At 34.0% G+C, this 23,073-nt stretch overlaps 1 protein-coding gene across 6 annotated transcripts in view; it reads right to left on the bottom strand.

The window, feature by feature from the left end:
- Nucleotides 1–312: 312 nt before the first annotated feature.
- The window catches only part of METTL15 (methyltransferase 15, mitochondrial 12S rRNA N4-cytidine), a 181,157-nt gene continuing 158,396 nt past the window's right edge, over nt 313–23,073 (bottom strand). For 5 of the 6 annotated variants that reach the window (XM_019749183.3, XM_019749182.3, XM_074336155.2 and 2 more), the window contains one exon: nt 14,670–17,852. In XM_019749183.3, coding sequence (XP_019604742.3) covers nt 17,407–17,852 — 446 coding nt within the window. In that variant the 3' untranslated portion in view covers nt 14,670–17,406. Of the gene's footprint in view, nt 835–14,669; nt 17,853–23,073 lie in introns of those variants that run through there. The other variant, XM_088791710.1, reaches the window with a different exon arrangement.

The raw sequence follows: 23,073 nt of genomic DNA, 5'->3' as shown, positions 1-23,073 counted from the left end.
CTCCTAATAATAGAAGGCCATCAATTAAATGTAGAAGGAATAATGGTTATAGAAAAACACTATTTGGCAATCAGCATAGTAATAATTAATCCAGGTAAGAAATCTCAATGAATACTAAAACCAGTAGGTGAAAGTGAGGTAAGGGATGACATTTTTACATAGTTTCAAAGTGCTTTCCTATAAAATATTTGTAATTACAAAGGGAACAAAAAAATAGAGAAACCTGGTGGACACCTTGTTGATCAAGTGATCAAAATGACCAAAACTAGTAATGGGACAAACAGCCATGTGCACCCGATATGGTTTAATGAAAAGAATATAGTGGGATAGTCTGACCAAATATACATAACCTAGGTATAATCATGAGGAAACATTAGACAAATCCAAATTGAAAGATATTCTAAAAAACAACTGACCTATTTTCAAAAATGCCAATATCATGAAAGCTAAGAGAAGTATGGATGCAAGAAGAGGACACTGCATTCTGCTTCAAGATGTCAGGGAAGGCTTACTAAAGGAGACAACTGACATGTAGTCTTCTTGTAAAATGAACAAGCTGTCTTATAAACTAGAGAAGAAGTCATTTTAGGCAAAGGAGATGGCATTTCAAAGGTGTAAAGTCCTGAATACTGTAGTGAGTTGAGTGTACCTGGAACACAGGGAGATGGTAGATGCAATCAGGGAGATGAGGTGGGGCCAAATTAAGAAGGGCCATTTCCTCGGCCTTCTTTTTCAGTGTGACATTTCCTCGGTCTTCTTTTTCATTTCCTCGGCCTTCTTTTTTCAGTTTGAGAAACTGAAAAAGGTACGTGAGTTGATGTATCAGTTTATGCCCTGTGAGAAACAGATGTCAAGACAGGATTAAATACACAGGAAGTTTATTAAGAGAAAAGCCTGCATGAAAGAAAATAAGGGGTAAGCTGAGGAAGTCTGGAAGAGCCATCAGATTGTAAGTCTGACGTTGAGTAAAAGCAACAGGTAGGAAGCCTAGAGAGAAGGTTCAGCAAAGCCATCTTTGAGTCTTGAGCCCAACTTGACTGTCAAAGTCTTCCTGTGTCTCAGAAAAGGGTCCTCATGAGTACTCGCACCTCACTCAATTACTGGTGGGAAGCAACCCATGATCGGCATGGTCTTGGTGCAAACGCAGTGATGAATTGAGTGCAGCAGCTTGGACCCTTAGTCAGTTATGCTCCCTGCAGTAGGAGGCAGCATTCTCACGACCATCACATTTGAGTTTTGGATGATGAAAAGGATTTAATTGGCATAAGAAATGAGGGATGTCAGGGACAAGTGTGAAGGAGCTTGAAGTTCTTTTATAAGTATCAATCAATCGTCTCTTGGTTACCGAAGAGTCAGGCATTTCTGAACTGAGTTGTGAGCACATGTATCAATCAGCAGTTAATAAACATGGACACTTAAGCCTGGAGAACCTACCAACTTGATTTGGCGCTTTTTTTTTTTTCAATTAAAGTTTATTGGGGTGACAATTGTTAGTAAAGTTACATAGGTTTCAGGTGTACAATTCTGTATTACATCATCTATAAATCCCATTGTGTGTTCACCATCCAGAGTCAGTTCTCCTTCCATCACCATATGTTTGATCCCTTTTACCCTCATCCACCACCTCCTCCCTCCTTACCCTCTGGTAACCACTAAACTGTTGTCTATGTTTATGAGTTTTCGTTTCTTCATTTGTTTGTCTTATTCTTTTGTTGTTTTCAGTTTTATATCCCATATATCAGTGAAATCATATGGTTCTCGACTTTTCCTGACTTACTTCACTTAGCATAACAATCTCAAGATCCACCCATGTTATCACAAATGGCAGTATTTCATCTTTCCTTATGGCAGAATAGTATTCCATTGTGTATATATACCACATCTTCTTTATCCAATCATTTACATGGAAACAACCAAAGTGTCCTTCAATAGATGATTGCTTTGGCTTCTTAATGTGGTTAAGTCTTCTGTTTCTTGTCTTAGGTTCATCTGTGGAGGCTAAATTAAATGTCACATAACTGTGTTTTCTCTGGAAGTACATTGATCCATCATGGCAACACAAGTATTTCACATTAAAAAGTTAGTAATTATATATGCCTTTCACTAATAAAATAGGGAAACACATTTTACTTACATTTGAGAAATACAGGTTTTTTTAAACGCTAGGTTGATGTTGTGGTGAAAAGCTGGTAATGACGGAGCAAAATAACAGCAAAAGGAATCCTCGATTGTGAAAAGGTTGGGAACAACTGAAATCACCTGATCCAGTTGAGGTCCTGTTGAGTTCAAAAGACTATATATGAATCCATAACACGATTTCAAGTCGCTTTAGCCTACTCTTAATTGCAAATTTCCTAAACCCTATTAAAGAAAGGAAATGGTCTTTCTCATTTTTATCAGGTTTGGAGTCCCCCTGCATTCTTTACCAAGTGCCTGGAAAGTTCTCCAAATTGCCTAAGTACCAACTAGGAAATATGACTCACTGCAGTTTTTAAGTGAGTAATGCAATTAACACTGTAATATTGTAGCCACCATTAAAAAAATTCTTATTAACATTTATTAACTGCTACCATGGAGGTTTTTTAAATCTGAGAAAAGATTCAAGATGCCTATAAATAGTTTTTAACAAACTTAACAATGTGCCCTTTCCTCCAAGAATGATGCTCTATTCCAAATGATGCCATTTAAAAACATAACAGAGCACTTCACTGGGTAAAAAACAATGGTGTCTGAAAGAATTTGGGGGAAGTTTTTTCATAAACGGCAAGAAAATTGTTATGTCAAAAATGAAATGCATACAAGAAACAACTTCACTGAGGAATTATGCTAAAATGCCTCTGTAAAATAACTGCTTTATATGAGCTATAGCTTTGGCATTTAGTCTTCAAGACTCTTCAGGTAAATGCTGTACAATTCCTAAATAAGACAGCAATATTTTCTGTGTGATGATGTGATGAGAAAGAAAGAATCCTCCCTCCTTTTAAAAAAGTAATCATTTGCTCATGTACCTTTCATTGTAATTGTTATTCCTGGTTTCATATATGCTGTGGTTACTTGTTCCTGCTCAGGAATGCATAGATTCACCCAGAATACACACTCATCTTTTAATGCTGATCTGAAGGGTCACACTGGTTTAGTCAACCTTAAGCAATTTTTAGAGATGTTAGTATGAATTTGCATGATTTTGGATGTGGGTACAAGAACCTGTTTTGGTTATTTTACATTTAAGGTTCTTTTGTAGCTGCACCAAAACCACTGGCCCATTTAGAGAAGAGGAATGAAAAGATGCAGCTTCTTTGTGGTCAGGGTCACTGCACTGCATGACCTCAGGGGACACAGCTTGCCTCATCTTCCATGTGCAGTGCAATGCAATAGAAGATAAGAAACTATTTATTCATTTATTCCCAAGGAAGAGTTATTATGAGGAAAAGGATTTTTTAAAGGTGAAAAAAACATGTCTGCTATAACAAAGCCAGATATACAGAAAGACTGGAATTTATTCTGGGTTTAAAACTGTGCTGTTCAATATGGTAGCCACTAGATACTTGTAGCTATCGAGTTCTTGAAATGTTGCTTGTCCAAATTGAGATGTACTGTAAGTGGAAAACACATACCACATTTCAAAGACTTAGTACAAAAAAAGGAATGTCAAACATCTTGTTATTTTTTATACTGATTACATGTTGAAATACATTAGATATATTAGTTTAAATAGATTATACTATTAACATTAATTTCACTTGTTTCATTTTACCTTTCTTAATATGGCTTCTCAAAATTTAAAATTCCAATGTATGGAATGGTGGCTTGCGTCATATTTCTATTGGACAACACTAGTCTCAAATATTTGATCTACTCAGGTCCTCAGAAATCATTTCCTCTCTTCTATTCTTTGTGCCTGGCACGAAACTTCTACAGGGACTTAGATTAGCTTTGTTGGGACACAGATGAGCTGATACTAAAATCGGGATCAGCTAAAACAGTGTATGGAGCTTGAAGCATCCAGGAATAAAGGAACCGCATGAGGTCAAAAGGTAGAAATTGTCACCCTTTATCCTTTGACATACCACAGGATCCAATTTGGGAACTGTGGCTTGAATTGAGATGTTTCTCTACTGCAAAAGTCATTGAACTGGAACCCATGATCGACATGAGGGGGTTTTATAAACACTTTGATATCAAACAAAATTACTGTGTAGGTGCCTTTTACTTTACAGAGACTCCCACTTTAATTAAGATTCCCAAAGGAGACCATGGTTTCACAAATCCTAAGAATTGTAATTCTAGGATGAAATGCATCATTCAGATAGGCTATTTCACAAGTACCGTAGGTGGTCATCCATGCCTGCGAATATCAGTCTTCATGTAAACATGTGCATATACACATCGTGGAAATCAAAGAACATTGAGCTCAGGGAACAGGAATTAACACCAAGTGTAAGACTGGAAGACTCTCACTGGCATTACAAAGGCCCCCTGTTGTTGATTATGTCCCAGGAAATTAAGTGATTGATGATTCAGCACAAAATTCCTGTAGTTCTCACACTACAAGTAGAAGTCATAAACCCAGTTCTGCCTGGAAGAAGAAAACTTCATTCATTTATTCATTCATTTGTGCTCTCATAGTATTTTAACCTCTATTATAGAACTTAACCTATCATATTCTAACTTTTCAGAATTTACGTATCTGTCTCAGTTTATATTATAATGTAGCTCTAAGAACAAGGGGCACACTTAGGGTGATTACTGATATATGAGGATTTCCTATCATTCTATCTCTTGTTTTCTGGTAGGATGATAGATGAGGGTAAAGGGGGTCAAATATATGGTAATGGAAGGAGAACTGACTCTGGGTGGTGAACACACAATATGATATATAGATGATGTATTACAGAATTGTACACTTGAAACCTATGCAACTTTATTAACCATTGTCACCCCAATAAACTTTAATTAAAAAAAAAACAAAAAAAACAAGGAGCACACCTTTCCTTTTTACTCTTTTACCCCCAGTGCCTAGCAAAGAGACACTCAATGATGATGTTGAGTAAATGAATTCATGGTTACCTGATTTTTACACATCTCACAATAAATGATAATCTATTGAGCCGATATAGTTTTAAAGATTCAAATTTAAAGGAGGTCTAAATAAAAGGCTAGAACTGTGTTTGTTTTCACCAAATTGACCAGATTGAGCATGTGACTTTGTCCAATGTTCACAAACTGAACTAACCTGCAGGAAGACTGCACAGACTGTACCTGCTCTCCTCCCAGGCTCACCCAGTGCTGGTTCATTGACCACAGTTCGTTTGCAAGTGAAGGAAACAAACTTCTACATTAGAGAAATATAAGCGGTCTTAGATCTGGGAGTCATCAGGAAATGTTTGATACTTTAAAGAACTGACTGAAAGTTAAACAGGTTAATGTGATATTTCAAAGGGATTTTGAAATTCAATAGGTTTCCTCTAAAGGCTGATGTTTATTCTCTAGATGTAAGGCAAATGTTGAATTTCTTCAAAGGACCAATAATAGATTCTAAAATAACTAGATAGGTTCAACATTCACCATAGGTTTTTTTTTTTGTTTTTTTTTTTCCCTTCTCCCTGACCCTCCCCCACCCCATGAACAATATATATCTGCACTTAATAGGAAATGGGGAAACCATCTGGCTGGCTCTTAAACAGGGTTTTCTTCATCATCAAAGGGGTTTCTGCGTGAAAACAATAATTTTATGGATTCAGAAGTAGGAATGGTGCCATTAAAAAAAGGAAAGCAGAATCATAAAGAATATATCTAAATCCAGGAAGAGGATATAATTCTTTTTTTGTTACCCTATCAGCACTGGGAAGGAATGTAAGATGTTTGTCATCATTTAAGTGAGTTCTGAGAGTCGAATAGTCTCTTTCAGATGTATATTTTCAAGTCTGGATAGAAAGACTAATGACAAAGATATGTCACAACTACTTAGATAAGATTGAGGAGCATATGTTATTGCTTAGAAACTAGAATGTGAATTGTATCACTGTGCATGTAAAACCATTTTGTGAAGGGTTATTAAGATCATGAAAATCACATTTAGATGAATCAGTAGACAAGAAAAGTTCCTTTGAGTACTCAAAGGAATTATTAAACATTCAGATTGAAAGAATTCTTAAAAGCCACCTATTTCAAACCTGTATTGGTTTAGTTGTAAATAACAAAAATCCAACCTGAAGTGATTTCATTTCAAAAACCAAGAAGAAGACAAGGGAGCAGGAAGAGGGAAGGACTTTAGCAATTTAGAGTCCAACAGTTGCACAACCATATCATGGAAATGGCATGGGTACACCAGCTGAGCTTCCAGAACAACTGGGAGCAGGAATGTGAATGCTTCCAGGAGTAGCTCTCAACTCCAGTTTTTTTTCATTTTCTCTCTCCAAGTTAGAGTCACTCGTGTTCACATAGTGGGAATGTATGTTCCTAAGAGTTCTTATGTTTTAATGTTTTTCAGATATCGAAGAGGGATCAAGAGATTTCACATTACAAAAAAAGAAGAAGAAGAAGAAGAAAGAAAAGGAATGCATTGGCTTAGATTGGATCAGTCACCTGTAGTCAGGAATAGCCTAAGTTGTATCAGAGTTCTCCCCTGGACCAATCAACTGGGACAAGAGTAGAGCAAAAAGTTTAGAGAGGGGAGGCATTTATGAATAACACAGCAGATTGTGAAGTGGCCATGTAGGTGGGAATCAGCTCTGGGAGAGCATTGGGCATGGAATGGCCAATAAAAACTCCATTGTTTTGCAGGTAAGTAAGCAAAAAGATGAGTTGGTTTGTTTTAGCTTATATGACAAACTAGTAAAACAGCCAAAACTTAACAAATAAAAATTCCTCCCAAAAAAGATAAATATTGCTTTCAGCATGAATTGTATTGTTTTATATATATATATATATATATATATATATATATATATATATATATATATATATAAAACAATACAATTTAAACAAACAAAAAATATATGTGTTTAATACAACTACTTTATAAAATAGGTACTAACATGCTCATTTTTCAGATGAGCAAACTGAGGTTCAGAGATTAAGTCAGCTTTCTAAGGCTGCATTGCTACTTAGTGTCAGAGCCAAGATTTGTACACAGGTCTGTCCAATTCCAAACCAGTGCTCTTTAAAAACAATAATACTAACAAGTGAACTGTTTTTGTAAAACAGATATATACTCATAAGCATCCACACAATACAGAAAAACACTTCTGTGTTATGTTTAACACAAAATGACTAAACACCCCAATTCCCTCCACATAGAATTAAAGACTATCATTGACAAAGAATATCTTTCATATATCACTAAGAGAAGACTAAATAAATCAGCAAATAAAAAGGGCACATCAGATGATGTTTCTTATTTTCAAATAAAATCGTAACATTTAATTTTACTTGAATTTAACTGAAAAGAAATTAAAGAGTTGCTGAACCTAGATTTATTTTACTACAAAAAGCCCCTAAGTTTACAAACAATTATGAAATATACAAAAAGGATGAAACCACTTTTAAAAGCAACTATGTTTCAAATTAGGGCAGTACTGACCGCTTGCTTTAAAAATAAATTGGTGCACTTGTACTTTTCTACCTCCTGACCTCTTAACCTCATAATTTTGGTGAGTTCTGTTAATTTTACATTTTCAACTTATGTTTGTATGCTGCCTGTAGCCATAGTTCTCCATAATTACTCTTAGTTGTATATTTATATGGGTTCCAGGCTTATCACAGTATCTTTTACCAAACTTTTCCCTTACTGATTTTGTTTATTTTCAAATCTTGGTTTGGTGGATTTCATCATCAAATAGTTCCTCTTCCCCCTAACTCATGTGAGCCATATTCCTTGAGAATGCCTGTTGCCTTTGATTTTGGTTTCCAGCAGGTTTTAAGAGCTGTTCTTAGGAAGTTTGGGGGCTTCTTGAATCTGTAGCCTAAAGTCTTTCATCAGTTTTGGAAAATTCTCAGACATCTCTCTCCAAATATGACTTTTCCATTTTTTTCTGTTTCCTCCTTTTGGGACTCTATAATTACACATGAATTAGACTTCTGATTGTAACTCCTATGTCTCTTACATTCTTTTGTGTGTTTTCTTTTTGTCTCTCCATGCTTTATTCTGGAGATTTCCTTCTGAACTGTTTTCTGTTTTCTAGTTAACTGTTTTCTAGTTAACTATTTATCTTTAGCTGTGTATAACCCGCTCTTAAATAAATACGTGAAGTTCTTAAGTTTGGGTATTTTTCAGTTCTAGAATTTTTGCTTTACTTCTTACAGTTCTCAGTTCTTTTTTATTTCCTTGAACACATTTATAGCATTTAAATGAATACCCATAAGTTATTTTTATAACGTGTATTTTTCTCTCTTTAAAAAATTCTGTCTCGTATCTTCATAACTGGCTATTGTCTGGTTTAGTAATGGACACTGAATATGAAAACTTATAGAAAAGATTTGCGTACAAATTTTATTTTCCCACAGAATATTTAAAATTGCTTTTGCTGGGCAGTTAGGGCCTAGTCTAGCATCCAAGTTCTATTTAACCCAATTTCTAGAGTTAAGATGATTTGAAACTGTCTTTCAGTTCCTCAGTGCCAAGTTGGTTTCAAGTTCACCTGTATTTCCCAAAAGACTGTCCAAAGTTCTGTTAAGTTTCTCTGCAGCCACTTCTGCAACTGGTAATAGGTAGCTACAAAGCTGGGCTAATTCTTTGGGTTTCCTTCTTCTCCTGGATATTTTTCACTGCCTTACTACTAGCTAGAACTCTGATGCTTTCAAAGAGACCTCTTATAAAAGAAAATGTTTTCTCCAGGTTTCCTAGTTGTTCTTGGTAGGGTAGTTGGTGCTAATTATTGTCTTTACTTAATTTGACGTAAATTTTAACATCCAGGAAGATAACCTATACCTTGTGAGCAAATCACATGAGGCAAGGTCTGGTTTGCTGTGATAAGAGAGAAGAAGTGAATTTAGTGAAGAAATTAGTGTTAGAGAAATAAAGTTACAGGAGTGATTTTAGAGAATGCAATGGAGAACAGATTTTTATGGAAGATCAGCATTAGGAAATACTGCAGGGACCAAGTAAGTCAAGAGAAGATTAGGATATTGGGTCTGGTAATTAAGAGGTTACCATTAATCATTAAGAGAACAGTGTCTATAGAGAGTGTACTAGAATCAGATAAATGAAAGATAAGTGAGAAGTTGGAGGTAGTGTAGACTTTCTTTAAGAAATCAAGTTATGAAAGAAAACAGATTGATGGGTGGTATTTTGGTAAGGAAAACAGACTCAATGTGATTTTAGTCATGATTGTTTGCTTTTAGCATGGGGCATTTTTGAGCATGTTTGTAGATTGTAGGAAAGATACGAGCAGAGAATAAAGACTAGAGGGACCAAGCAAAATCAATTGAAGTAAATCCTGGAAAACATAGAAAGAAAAGGAGCAAGGATAAGCTTTCTGCTGAGACACAGGAGTACAAAATTGAGATAAATGAACAAAAGAATAAATAACCCGATCAAAAATGGGCAAAAGACATGAAGAGACATTACTCCAAAGAAGATATACAAATGGCCAACAGACATGAAAAGGTGCTCAACATCACTAATCATCAGGGAAATGCAAATCAAAGACACAATGAAATACCACCTCACATCAGTGAAAATGACTATTATAAAAAAGTCAACAAATAACATGTGTTGACAGGGATGTAGAGAAAAGGGAACCCTGTTGGTGGGACTACAAATTGGTGCAGCCACTATGGAAAACAGTATGGGGATTCTTCAAAAAACTGAAAATAGATCTATCACACAATCCAGCAATTCTACTCAGGTATGTATCCAAGAAAATGGAAACCCTAATTTGAAAAAATACATGCACCCTTATGTTCACTGCAGCATTATTTACCACAGCCAAGATGTGGAAGCAACGTTGGTGTCCATTCACAGAGGAATGGATAAAGAAGATGTCACACACACACACACACACACACACACACACACACACATTACTCAGCAATAAAAAAGAATGGAGTCTTGCCATTTGTGACTATATGGATGGACCTAGAGGGTATCATGCTAAATAAAGTACGTGAGACAAATAGTATATGGTTTCCCTTATATGTGGAACCTACTTAAAAAAAATGAAGAAACAAAAAAGAAAAACAGACTCATAGAAACAGAGACCAAACAGATGGTTGCCAGAAGGGAGGGGGTGGGAGGGGAGGGGTGAGAACAGTGAAGGGGAATATAATCAATAATACTGTAGGGATTATAATCAATAATACTGTAATACATTGGCATGGAGACAGACGATCACTAGACCTCGTGTGGTGAGCACATTGAAAGGTACATAGAAATCAAATCACTATATTGTACACCTCAAACTAGCAGAATATTGTATACTAACTATACTTAAATTAAAAAAAAGAGATTTACAAATGCTGAGATGAAGGTATGGGGGTAGGAATTACATGGGTCCAGTTCTTATCGTGTATATTTCTAGAGTGCTGTAAAAGAAAATGTCATCATCTAATTCTAAGTGTGAACAAGTCCGCCTACCTTTCACCAGTCATTGTCCCTCTAACACCTGCAATACAATTTTTGTTGGTCCTTTTGTCTCGTCGCATCAGCTTTTAGAGTACAGAAGTAGAATCTATAGCAATCTGCCCTCTCATATGTCACAAAGTACTGATTTCCTGTCCCCCTCAAAATGTACTTTGGAGCATCTTCATGTAAGGGCCACTTAGGTTGGCCTCTTATTGATATAGAAGTGTAGGAGGAAAAAAAAAAAATCTCCAATCTAAATAAATGTCAAATAACTTCAGCAACTGGTTCTAATTTTTTTTTTCCTTTCTATTTTTCTTTCTTGTAAATGGAAACTCAGGGCAATGACTGTGTTCTATATGCTCTGTCAAGGTATAGCCAACACTGGGGTGTTAGAGTTATAAATAGCAATAAAATTCCCAAAGAATAAAACCGACTATAACCCAATCAATTGCTGCTAGTGAGGCACAGGCTGCACTTACAACCACCAGGAATAAAGCTTACCCGTGCTTAATCATGGTGTCCAGAATGTGAGTTACATTTTGGTAATTAAAACTTTCATTTAATTATTCATTGATTACTTTCTATTTGATTCATAGTAACCTGATGAGAATGTACCAATACTATCCTCATTTTAAAGTAAAATAAATGAGGATTCAGGAAATTAAAGAGCATACCCAAGTTCATATATTCAGCTACCATATGCAGACCTGGAATTCAAACTCGTTTTTCTGATTCCAAAGCCAGTAGTGTTCTTTACAATCCTATACAGCCTTCTCCTCAGGTTAACACGTATAATAGTTGGATGGTAGTACTTTTCCTTGTGAAAGAATGAGGAATCAAACTATTTGTTTAACAATACAAATCCTCATCCTGTGGGAGGCAGACAAGTATTATTGACCAAACCATAAAGATGGAGTTTATTAGATAGAAGCTATTATTCAAGAATTAGAAATGGAGCAGGTCCTCTTGTTTGACTTCAGTTTTCTAGTGTCTGGGCAGTGATATATTTAACAAAGCATATGCTTATGGTAGATTATTTGTTCAGTATTTAAGATAAAGAATTGCCTAAGGAGATGTGACATTACCAAAGAGGCAAACTTCTGCTTTGCGTATCAGGACATTACATTTTATTTCTTTACTTTGCTGCCTAACAATTTCGATAGATTATGTGAGAAAAGAATGAGGTGGTGAATAAGTCTGTGAAGAATTTTAAGGTTCACCTAAACGATAGGTATAGTGAACTATTACCACTGCATCTTGCGCAATTAATTATATTGAACTTTTAATGTTTTTGAGATTTTATGTTGTAACCAGACTTAAAAAATAACTTGTATTAGAACTTTCTCTTAATATTCCTGCAATTCATGCTGAGTGTTACCAAACATTAGTTGGAAATAGTAGCTATAAACAGATGAAATTTGAGAAAATATAAAAATAGTTGCATTTGCCTCTTTAGAATATGATGGTGATTTTTACAAACTATGCTTTATTCAACATTGAACATATGGCATTGAGGTTCTCAGAAAACTATATCTCTGATCAGAATTTCTATCATTATATTTAACTACCACCTTAGAAATTTTCCATTACACTTTACTGCTTATCCCTTTCTAATATAGAATGTTGTTACACAAAAATATCTATTAGAATACTGCAGCAATCACAAAAATTAAATACAAAGATGGTTACATTAAAATAAATATCACAAAATTTTAACCAGAAGAAATTTTTAGTTAATTCTTATCCATTACAAAGATTCTAACATATAGGGCTTGGTTTCATTCTAATGATACCGAGTACATGCTAATATTACCTAATATTTCCTTTTGCAGAGTAATTTGAAATTTTATATATATATATATATATATATATATATATATATATATATATATGAATTATGCCAACTGAGGTGACCTTCATTTGTTTTCAAATATATACATATATGTGTGTGTGTGTGTGTGTGTATATATATATGTATATATATGTATATATATATATATATATATATATATATATATATATATATAGTGGGATAATTAAGTTCGCGAACTCATCCTAGAAAAGGTGCCACATACCTCATTGCTGAATATCAGTACTGTCACCTTCGAAGTACTCCCCTTAGGAAACTATGCACCGATGTCAGCACCTAGTCCACCGTTCAAAGCAGTTTTGGAACTCTTTTTCTGGAATGGCTATCAGGGATGTCGTCGTATTACCCTTGATGTCCTGAATGTCATCAAAATGTCTTCCTTTCAATATTTCCTTTATCTCAGGGTAAACAAAGAAGTCACTGGGGACCAGATCAGGTGAGTAAGGAGGGTGTTCCAATACAGTTATTTGTTTACTGGCTAAAACCTCTCTCACAGACAGTGCCATGTTACCTGGTGCATTGTCGTGATGCAAGATCCATGAATTGTTGGCAAAAAGTTCAGGTCATCTAACTTTTTCACGCAGTCTTTTCAGCACTTCCAAATAGTTAACTCAGTTAACTGTTTGTCCAACTGGTACAAATTCATAATGAATAATACCTCTGATATAAAAAAAAATGGTTAGAAACATCGCTGCAACAAGTTCGTGAACTTAATTGTCAGACCATGGTGTGTGTGTGTGTGTGTGTGTGTGTGTGTAAAATATGTTTTATTTTTAAACAAATGAAAGTACTGATACAAATATTGTATTTGTTGTATATTTTGAATTTTCCATTAAGAACTCTCATTATTTTTGGATAAGAGCTTTCAAATGAAATTAAAATTATTTTTTATAATTCTGCCATATAGATTCATTATTATCTCTGTTTCTTATTTAAAAATCAAAATCAGAAAAAAGAATTTTATAAATCTCTGAAGATATGTAATATACTGCAAAGACTAAAATAATGAATTTCAAATTGGCAAGTGAATTTTAAGAGATATTAGGTAACTTCAAAAACATAGGAGGCATACTGCATTCACTTATAAACTACTGGTTATAAAACAAATAATTCAATATAAATAAATTTAAGCACAAATCATATGTCATGTATTCATGAAGTAGAAATGATACATAGATATGACTAGTCTCAAAATGAAAACCCTAGAAACTTCAAAGAGATTACACAGTAACGTACAATTTTTAAAACAAAATGAATATGCAAAATAAGGATATCAACTAAAACTATGTGCAGTTATTAAATTTCATTTCTTAATAAGCGATTAACTAAAACCTGTTAAGAACTTGTGTACTACAGAATGACATCGATGCTATACTAAAATGATTGACAGAAGGCAGTCTACACAGAGATTCAGAAATGTAAAACAACTGCTTATTTTATATTATTTATATTTTACTAGAAAAGCAATGCACATTCATTTTAAGAATGAGTTTTTATTTTCTAACTGTATTGTTGGAATTTCCCAAAATATTTTTTTGAGTTAACCATTTAAAACTCATTCATGTTAAAAAATGGGCAGAGGACCTGAATAGACATTTCTCCAAAGAGAACATACAGATGGCAAACAGACATATGAAAAGATGCTCAACATCACTAATCATTAAGGAAATGCAAATCAAAACCACAATGAGCTACCACTTCACACCTGTCAGAATGACTATTATCAAAAATTCAACAAATAACAAGTGTTGCAAGGATGTGGAGGAAAGGGAATCCTCACACACTGTTGGTGAGAATGTAAATTGGTGCAGCCACTATAGAAAACAGTATGGAGATTCTTCAAAAAACTAAAAACAGAGCTGCCATACAACTCAGAAATACCATTCGAAAAGATATATGCACCCTAATGTCATTGAAGCATTATTTACAGTACCTAGGATATTACTCAGCAAGAAAAAAAGGATGCAATCTTGCTATCTGTGACAACATGGATGGACCTAGAGGTTATTATGCCAAGTGAAATAAGTCAGTTAGTGAAAGACAAATACCATATGATCTCATTTACATCTAGAATTTAAAATGTAAAACAAATGAACAAACAAAACAAAACAGAAACAGACTCATAAATTCAGAGGACAAACTGATAGTTGCCAAAGAGGAGGGGGTGGGGGAATGGGTGGGAAAAATTGAGTGCCACAGGACTGAGTTTGATTCTTTACCTCCACCCCCTCCAAATAAAAGTCATTCATATATTTTATTATGCATCCTACAGCAAATACTAAGAAGCAGACAAGAATGATTGTGGTACACAGCCTAATTACAGAAAATAGCTAATATCTTTTTACACTACAACATTTTGAAATCAATTTTGTGTTTATGGAAGCAGCATTTTTTTCACGCATATTATTCAAGATTTTTTTCTGTCAGAGTTTTAGTTTCCTAGGGCTACTGTAACAAATTACCACATATTAGGTGGCTCACAATAGCAGAAATGTATTTTCTGTTCTGGAGGCTGGAAGTCTGAAATCAAGGTGTCAGCTGTCAGCAGAGTTGGTTCTTCTTAAGACTGAGGGAGAAGCTGCTCCAGGCTTCTCTCCTAGCTTCTGATGGTGGTCAGATATCTTTGGGGTCCTTTGGCTTGTAGCTGTATCACTGCAGTCTCTGCCTCCATATTCCTGTGGTGTTCTTCCCTGTGCCTCTACCTCTCTTCTCTTCTTACAAGGACACCAGACATTGGATTAAGGGCCTGTCCTGTTCCAGTATCACCTCATCTTAACTACCTACGTACATCTGCAATGACCATATTTCCAAGCAAGGTTACATTCTGAGGTTCTGTGAAGGGCACAAATTTTGTGGGGACACCATCCAACCCAGTGCAGTCAGTTTCCTTAACATTAAAGAAAAAAAAACCCATATGATACAGGACAAAATAAGAGTGATGAAATAAATGAATCATTACGGAATATACGAGTGTGATCTTTTAACTGACTCTGGGTGGTGAACACACAATGTGATATATAGATGATGTAATACAGAATTGTACATCTGAAAACTATGTAACTTTACTAACCATTGTCACCCTAATAAACTTTAATTTAAAAAAACTAAAAATCTCAAAAAAAAAAATGAGTGTAACCTTGTATTTTTGAATCAGATACTTGGATGGGAATTTACCTTTGGGATTTTTCTCATTCACAAACATGACTTCCTACAAAGAGAAATTTACAAAATTCTTCAGGAAGGACTCAGGGGATTAATTTAGGTGTATTCATTTGTTTCTAATTTGAGCACATTTTCCCTAGAATTTTCGAATTCTGATTTCACTACAGAATTGTTCGGATTTGAATAAAGCCTATAAAGTAAAAGCAGTAAACACGCCTGGGAACTAAAGTTAAATATTACGGAGTTAAATATTAAAGTTAAATCTGAGTAAACTCAAGTATTTCTTTTTCAAATTTTATTTTTATTTTTTTTTAGTTAGGTATTTAATTCTTATCTTTTATCCATATAGTTATGTTGACATTTTCTGCACTTGGATTCCCCAATTTAGAATTTGTAATCATTAAAAAAATGAATTTTTCCTGTATTTGAATAGTTACTAGGCAAATTAATAGTATAAATATGATTTCAAAAATAGCTCAAGACAAAAATCATTTACATGCACATTTAATTTACATGCCTATGTACCATTTGAACAATTATCTCTTTTTCATCCTTCATATTGTAATTCAAGCACCATGTTGTCAGACCTGGTTCCCTTCAGTAGATGAAATCCCTAATAGATGTTCATATGGTACCCATACTGTTTCTCTGTAGCACTTACCACTATGTCAATTTTATATTAACTTTTGTAAATGATTACCATTGTTCTCCTCCACTAGACTGTAAACTCCATAGGACAGGTACTGTGGGATATGTGTATTTTACTCATCTTTATTTCTCTGACTAGCTCAGTACTTGCTGAATAACTGAATAAATTAGAACTGAACATTTAAGCATAAAAAATTAATATGTGAATTATGAATCAATCTTATCAATTTGTTTAAAAAGTCCTCTACCCAGTGAACTTCTCTTGAATAAACATTTACAATTATAGTTACCATATATAAGTAAAAACATTAAGGGTACATTGATTTTAGCATTTGGAATATATCATATACTTTTCTATTTCAGATAGGCTTGGCTGAATTGTTTTGCATAGCACAATTAAAAAATGCAGGGTTCAAATGATGAAAGATTTTATTATTTCTCAAAGACATTCTGGGCTATAATTAAAATAAATAAAATTGAATTTAAACCTAAGTTTTATAAAATTTATTAATCGCTGTAACAGCAATTCTACATTTTTACTTTGCAATATATAAAACAAGGAAAAATCCCTTTAAAACAATGAATACTATAAAAATAATACTTGAAAAGTTAAAAATACATAATGCTTATATTTGAGGAAGTTACAGTGATATTGATATTAATTATTGCCAATTAGGGAACTCAAAATTCATTCCATGATCATTATGAAGTATTTGAGCCACAGAAAGTCTGTTGCAAATCTGAATATCTACCGGTAAATTCAGAATTTAGGGCATGTACATGTAATTATACTCTCTCTCTCTTTTGACAGCTTAAGTTTACATATTTAGATAAATATACCTAGCATTCTTTTTTTTAATTTCCTGGTTAGAGAAAGGACTGCATTTCAAAAGTCAAACATAATGCTAAAATAAACACATTAATCCAGTTTTGAGATGCTGTTGCTCCCTAAGTTGAACTTTCTGTGTCGTGCTAGTATTTCCTACATTTTCTAATGGAGAGAAAAAAAAGCTAAATATCCTCAATTTCCACACATATGTAGTACATCGCTCTCCTATATGTATCCCATACTTCCTTGTATTAAGCTGTCCAGGAATATCATATGAAAAAATTAAGAGAAACTGAGAGGGAAAACTTGAAGGATCAGATGATAATGACTTTCTCATAATTTGATAGCTGCTCTAAGCTTGGCTGAGCGCCCTCTGGGGTTTTCCTGTACATCCTGTTCTTCTGGAGTAAGTACTTTCTTGTGTATCAATTCCCACATTAAAGGGGCCCTTCCTGTAGAATCTCCTTCCTTGTTTTCGTGATCTGAACTCAACTGTGATGTTTGTTTCACCTTCTGTCTAACACTTAAGTTAAACTTTTCTGTCATGCTTATCCCAAGCAAGAATCGTTTGACAATGCGATCCTCCAGTGAATGGAAAGAGAGGGCAACAAGGCGACCACCAGGTCTCAGAAACTTCTGAGCTGTCTTCAGTCCTGTGTAAAGTTCATTGAGTTCATTGTTCACAAATATGCGAATAGCTTGGAAAGTCTTGGTAGCAATATGTGTAGATCGTTGTAACAAGTCTTTTCGGGCGTAAATAGCAGAAGGAGGAAATGCACCTGTGAACAGATTTTGTGAAAACAGGAAAAGAGGACACATAACGTTAATATTTTCCACTGTAAATCTACTGGGCTGTGTTGCGTGTGTGTATATATTTGTGGAACCACATTTCCTTAGAAAATTGTGGCATTTCCATCCAAACTTCCCATTTTATTTGCAAGCATTCTAACATGGCTTAAAACTATTGTGTCAGAAACATTTTTCATAACTCATAAAAGAAATGGAGTCAAACGGGAGGAAAGAAAAAAAGAGAACTCTCTGCTACAAAAAGTTCAATAGCTCCCAAATAGAATAAACAAAGAAAATTGCACGTAGGCACATTATAATCAAACTACTACAAGCAAAAAATAATCAGAAAAATCTTCATTACAACAAATAAAAACAACACATTATATAAAGGAAGTGAAAAGTCAACCCAAAGAATTGGGGAAATTAATCAAATATATGGTGATGGAAGAACTGACTCTGGGTGATGAACACACAATGGGATTTACAGATGATGTAATACAGAATTGTACACCTGAAATCTATATAATTTTACTAACAATTGTCACCCCAATAAATTAAAAAAAAAAAAAAGAATGGGGGAAATATGCAAATTATATATCTGATAATGGATTTGTATTTAGAATATGTAAAAGAAGCAAATAAACATGTATACTATCTACATATTTTAAATCCTGCAGATCGAACCAGACATGCCCCATCTAGTTTTCAATATAAACAAAAAACGTTTATTTTTAAACAAATCAATAAATGTAACCTTATCTTAGACATCCTATTGGAACACAAATATTATATTAAAGCATAATATTCAATGCATTTATACAGAAATTTTTATTTGATTTAGGCGCTCATTCCTAGAGAATATTATCCCATAGAGAAGTAATCTTTCCGGTCCAGATTTTCTATGAACGAAGATCTGAAAGCATGACTGCAGTCCTGGCACTTGGGACTCCTTAGCATGCTTCTTACAGCAAAGTAAATTATACAAGGTTTGCACCTTAGTTCACATTTTAGTAATTTGGAGGTGCAGTAGCAAAGCGCATTAAGACACACCTGATTAACATTCTTATGGAATTGGATCAGAGAAAGGGAGAAATAATGTATCAGGGTTCACTCTTTCCTCTATAAAACCTACTTTGCTGAAAGGTTTGAAAATGTTAGCCACTAGGAAATTTATCTTCCAACAACCAAGTCTGTCACAAACAAAATGTCAAAATCAAAGCAGAAGATACTCCCTTCCATTTACTATTCGATTTCTCCATTTGGCAGAGAAAGAGTTTGGTCACTAAGAAATGTTTCAAAACATTCTAAGTATGTGAACAAACATGGAATTCTTCATATTTTAGAACCTGAATTTAGAAGAGACTTCAGGAAGGTTGCATTCCTGAATACCTTGTATGATTCAAACCTTGCGTAATTCAACACTAATTTTCTTAAAGGAGAAATGTAATACAAAATACATTTTATTGTTCATGGATTTAACGTAAAATAGGAGGTAAACATTCATGAAGCATATGAATTAACAAATACTATGGGATATTTTTGCTTTAATGCTTAAAATATTCTTTTCTTAACATTATCTCTAACATTTCATAGAAATTAAAAGCATGGTTCAATGTGGTAATTGCTTAGCTTTCTTGGCATTTTATCACATTTTAAAGATACATATTCGAGGATGTGGTTTTTAACATAGCACAGAATTAGCTGTGTCTGGCTATATGTTAACTAAATTGATGAAATCACAGCAAAGCAGAGAGTTTAATAAATATTTGCTTGATATTATCATTGAATATACAGAGGGCTCCAAAAAAATGTACGTATTTTAAGAAAGAAAAACTATTAAAATTGTAATACTCAATATATACCAGTAACAAAAGATGAATACAAGTCACATTAGACTTCTGCATTTACAAGAGGTGCTCAAAGTGGTTACCATCAGCATCCAGACACTTCTGATTACGGTGAACTACTGTTTGAGCAACATTAAGCGGTGTACTTATATACATCTTTTTGGCACCCCCGGTATTTCTGAAAACTAATGAAAATAGAAAATGTTAAAAATGACAAAATCATGTTTGAAATCACCATAGAAGTTCTAATACCATGTTTTCCCAAAAATAAGACCTAGCCGGACAATCAGCTCTAACGTGTCTTTTGGAGCAAAAGTTTATATAAGGCCCGGTCTGATATTATAGTAAAATAAGACCTAATATTTATTATATTATATTTATTATATTGTATTATATTATTATATTAAAGACCCGGTCTTATAGTAAAATAAGACCGGGTCTTATATTAATTTTTGCTCCAAAAGATGCATTAGAACTGATTGTCTGGCTAGGTCTTATTTTCGGGGAAACACGGTATAAACAACAGCATTAGTTCATTTGACATGACAAAGTATTGTGGAATTTCTGTTTACTAGCTAAAATGGCACCTTCCTATGGCAGAATTACTGTTTATAATTCATTCAGCCAGCTAGCTATGAATCTATAAGATTCCTGACTAATTCCTTTAATTGAGGGAATCTGTTTTAATTTTATTCACAAAAAGTGAGACTTTATTAATATTTAATATGACGTAATTTCAAGTTTATATAATTCATATTCACATTAGGTAGATCTACACTATATACGAATCTGAAGCTAATAGATTAACTTCACTGTGATGAGACAAGCTTTTCTTTATAAGGTCTAATTAGGTCTTGCCAATGTCATATCATGGAGAAAGATTATATTTAGGAAGGATGGTCCTGAAGATAACAGGAATAACTCCAATCCATGAAACTTTTCTTCGGGGCTGTTTTACCTTTGTTTAGGGAATCTTAATCTGGACTACATCCAGTGGGTTTCCTCAAAATAATTTCCTCAAGTCAACTTTCTCAGGTCCTATCTTTAGAGACCAGGAGATGACAAGGGACTGCAATGGGCAACATGTTTTGAGGATCTTTAGGTGCTGTTCTGGGGATCAAAGGCACATATCCTGCCTTTTTTTAGATAGATTCAATTTCCAGGGCTACCGTTCCTTTATAGCGGCACTTTTGTGTCTGTAATTTACAGGAAGAAAGGCTGTCAATGCAGATTGTGTAAAATGAAATAAAAAAGAAACAAAAGAATAATAAACAGCATATGGTAATAGAAATTAAAGCAGTAAAACAAAACATCAGCTGGCAATGGTACAAACACTCAAAATGACAACAACAAAAGACAATCTTACTATTAAGGATGAAGCAAGGTTTTTTGAATTAGAAAGTTAAAGACAATCAGAAAATGTCTTGTGCCTCTGAGGTAGCAATAATGGGCTTCCTTGTGAAAGTCACTGGTCAGAGAGCAAGGGACAGTTGTCTTAGGTATACACACACAAGGTAGGGACATCTGCCTACAAGTAGCCAGGAAAAAAAAGATTTAAAAACTACACCAGATCCAGTGCCTACCTATGGGCTGGACTCTGAATCAGGCCCTGGAAGAAAAATATTAGTGAGGCCTGGTCCCTGCCCTTGAGGAGCTCACTGTTCTGCAATCCTTCCTCACCTCTTTCTCATCTTCCATATCCTGTTATCAAAAATAGAAACCGGTCTCTGCTTTTCCATTTCCTGAGTTTAATCACAGAATCTTGAATGGCTAATTCATTTGATTAAGGCATAGAGTAAGTAAGACAGAAAATATGGACTCAATCACAATTTGGGCCATTTGGTTTGGTACTGAGAGAAAATCTTTTCGTGTTTTATAAGTCCATCAATGGATTTAGTTAACACTGGGCCAATGTATATTAGTCCTAAGTGGGTAGAGGTGTGCTTACTCCTAAGTGTAGCACTTATCACGCTTTACTGTAATTACTAGTTTACTTCTCTGTCGGATTCACTTGATTCTGATCTCCTTGTGAACAGGAACTATTTATTGTTCACTCTTACATCCCTCGTACTTAACAGGGAAGCTTATGATTCTAAACCCTGACTGTAAAACAGAGTCACCCGTGGAGCTTTTAAAAAAATAAAGATGCCTGGCTCCAGTCCAGACCTATTGAATTCGTTTCAGGGTTTACTACACAGGAATTACTACTTTTAAAAAGCTTTACAGAGGATTTTGACTTGCAGCCAAGATTAAAAACTACTATAGTAAACACTCAGTAAATGATTGTTGAAAAGATAATGAATAGATAATGAAAAAAAAAAAAAACACACCAAAAAACTAAATTGATAAATAAATAAAAATCCAGAACCATTACCACAGAGAATTTCATCCACATCATTGGATAGATATATGATGAGTATAATATTTATCACATCAACAAGTGACTAAAAGAAGAGCATAATATTTTTAGTCACAGAAAACATTATGAACAGAATGTAAAATTAATGTCATAAAATAGGCCCTGTCTTATATGCTATTTTTTGGCCAAATGTGATTGTGTGTACAAAATTATAACTTTAATGGGGCAATTGAATTCTCAAATTTACTGGTAATTTTATTGTTTCAGTACAACTGTTTGCATGTGTTAAGTGATACCTGGATGCTGACTGGGAATGTCTTTAATGAACCAATTATTTGCACATGCAATAGAGAACATGCAAGTAATTTTAACCTTAGGAAATGCAAGCTTGCAAGTCCTTATTATCTGATGTGAGCAAATGTACGAGGTACATTTTATTTTCACATATTTCTTTTAAAGAATAAAATAAGACATGAGAAACTAGTGTTAAAATTTGGAAATTGATGTTTAAGCAAATTCATGAAGATCTTGTGTCATTTAAGTTCATTTTCTTGTCCCCCCCAAATTAATACACAATATGGTTGAGAATTTATGTAAGCTTTATTTCACTTAATGCCTATGACATCCTAAACCACAAGTTTTCTCATTTCTTCAAAATAACCAAACCGTTTTCCTCCTAACACTTTAAAATAGCAAGATCATGTCAGTAAAACTGACTACAAAAAGAAATTAAAAGCTAATATACATTTACTATCAAGATGTTTCCAAATTAAGTATACTTTTTAAAATGTACATTTAAAAGTAAAGGTACAGTAAACACACTATAAGTTCTAATTTCAGTATAATTTTGAGACATTATGTAGCATATACTTCTCTCATAATAATGTTGGGAATATTAATGACATAAGAGATTGAGCCTAGCTGTTCAAGAAGATTGCAAAACAATTGTCACCCCAATAAATTTAATAAAATAAAATTAAAAAAAAAAAAGAAGATTGCAAAAGA

The sequence above is a fragment of the Rhinolophus sinicus genome, chromosome 14 (assembly GCF_057876585.1).
Source record: "Rhinolophus sinicus isolate RSI-liver-muscle chromosome 14, RSI-T2T, whole genome shotgun sequence".
NCBI classification, from domain to species: domain Eukaryota; kingdom Metazoa; phylum Chordata; class Mammalia; order Chiroptera; family Rhinolophidae; genus Rhinolophus; species Rhinolophus sinicus.
Note: the sequence above shows the minus strand (reverse complement) of the source record. Positions and strands in the feature narration are given on the sequence as shown.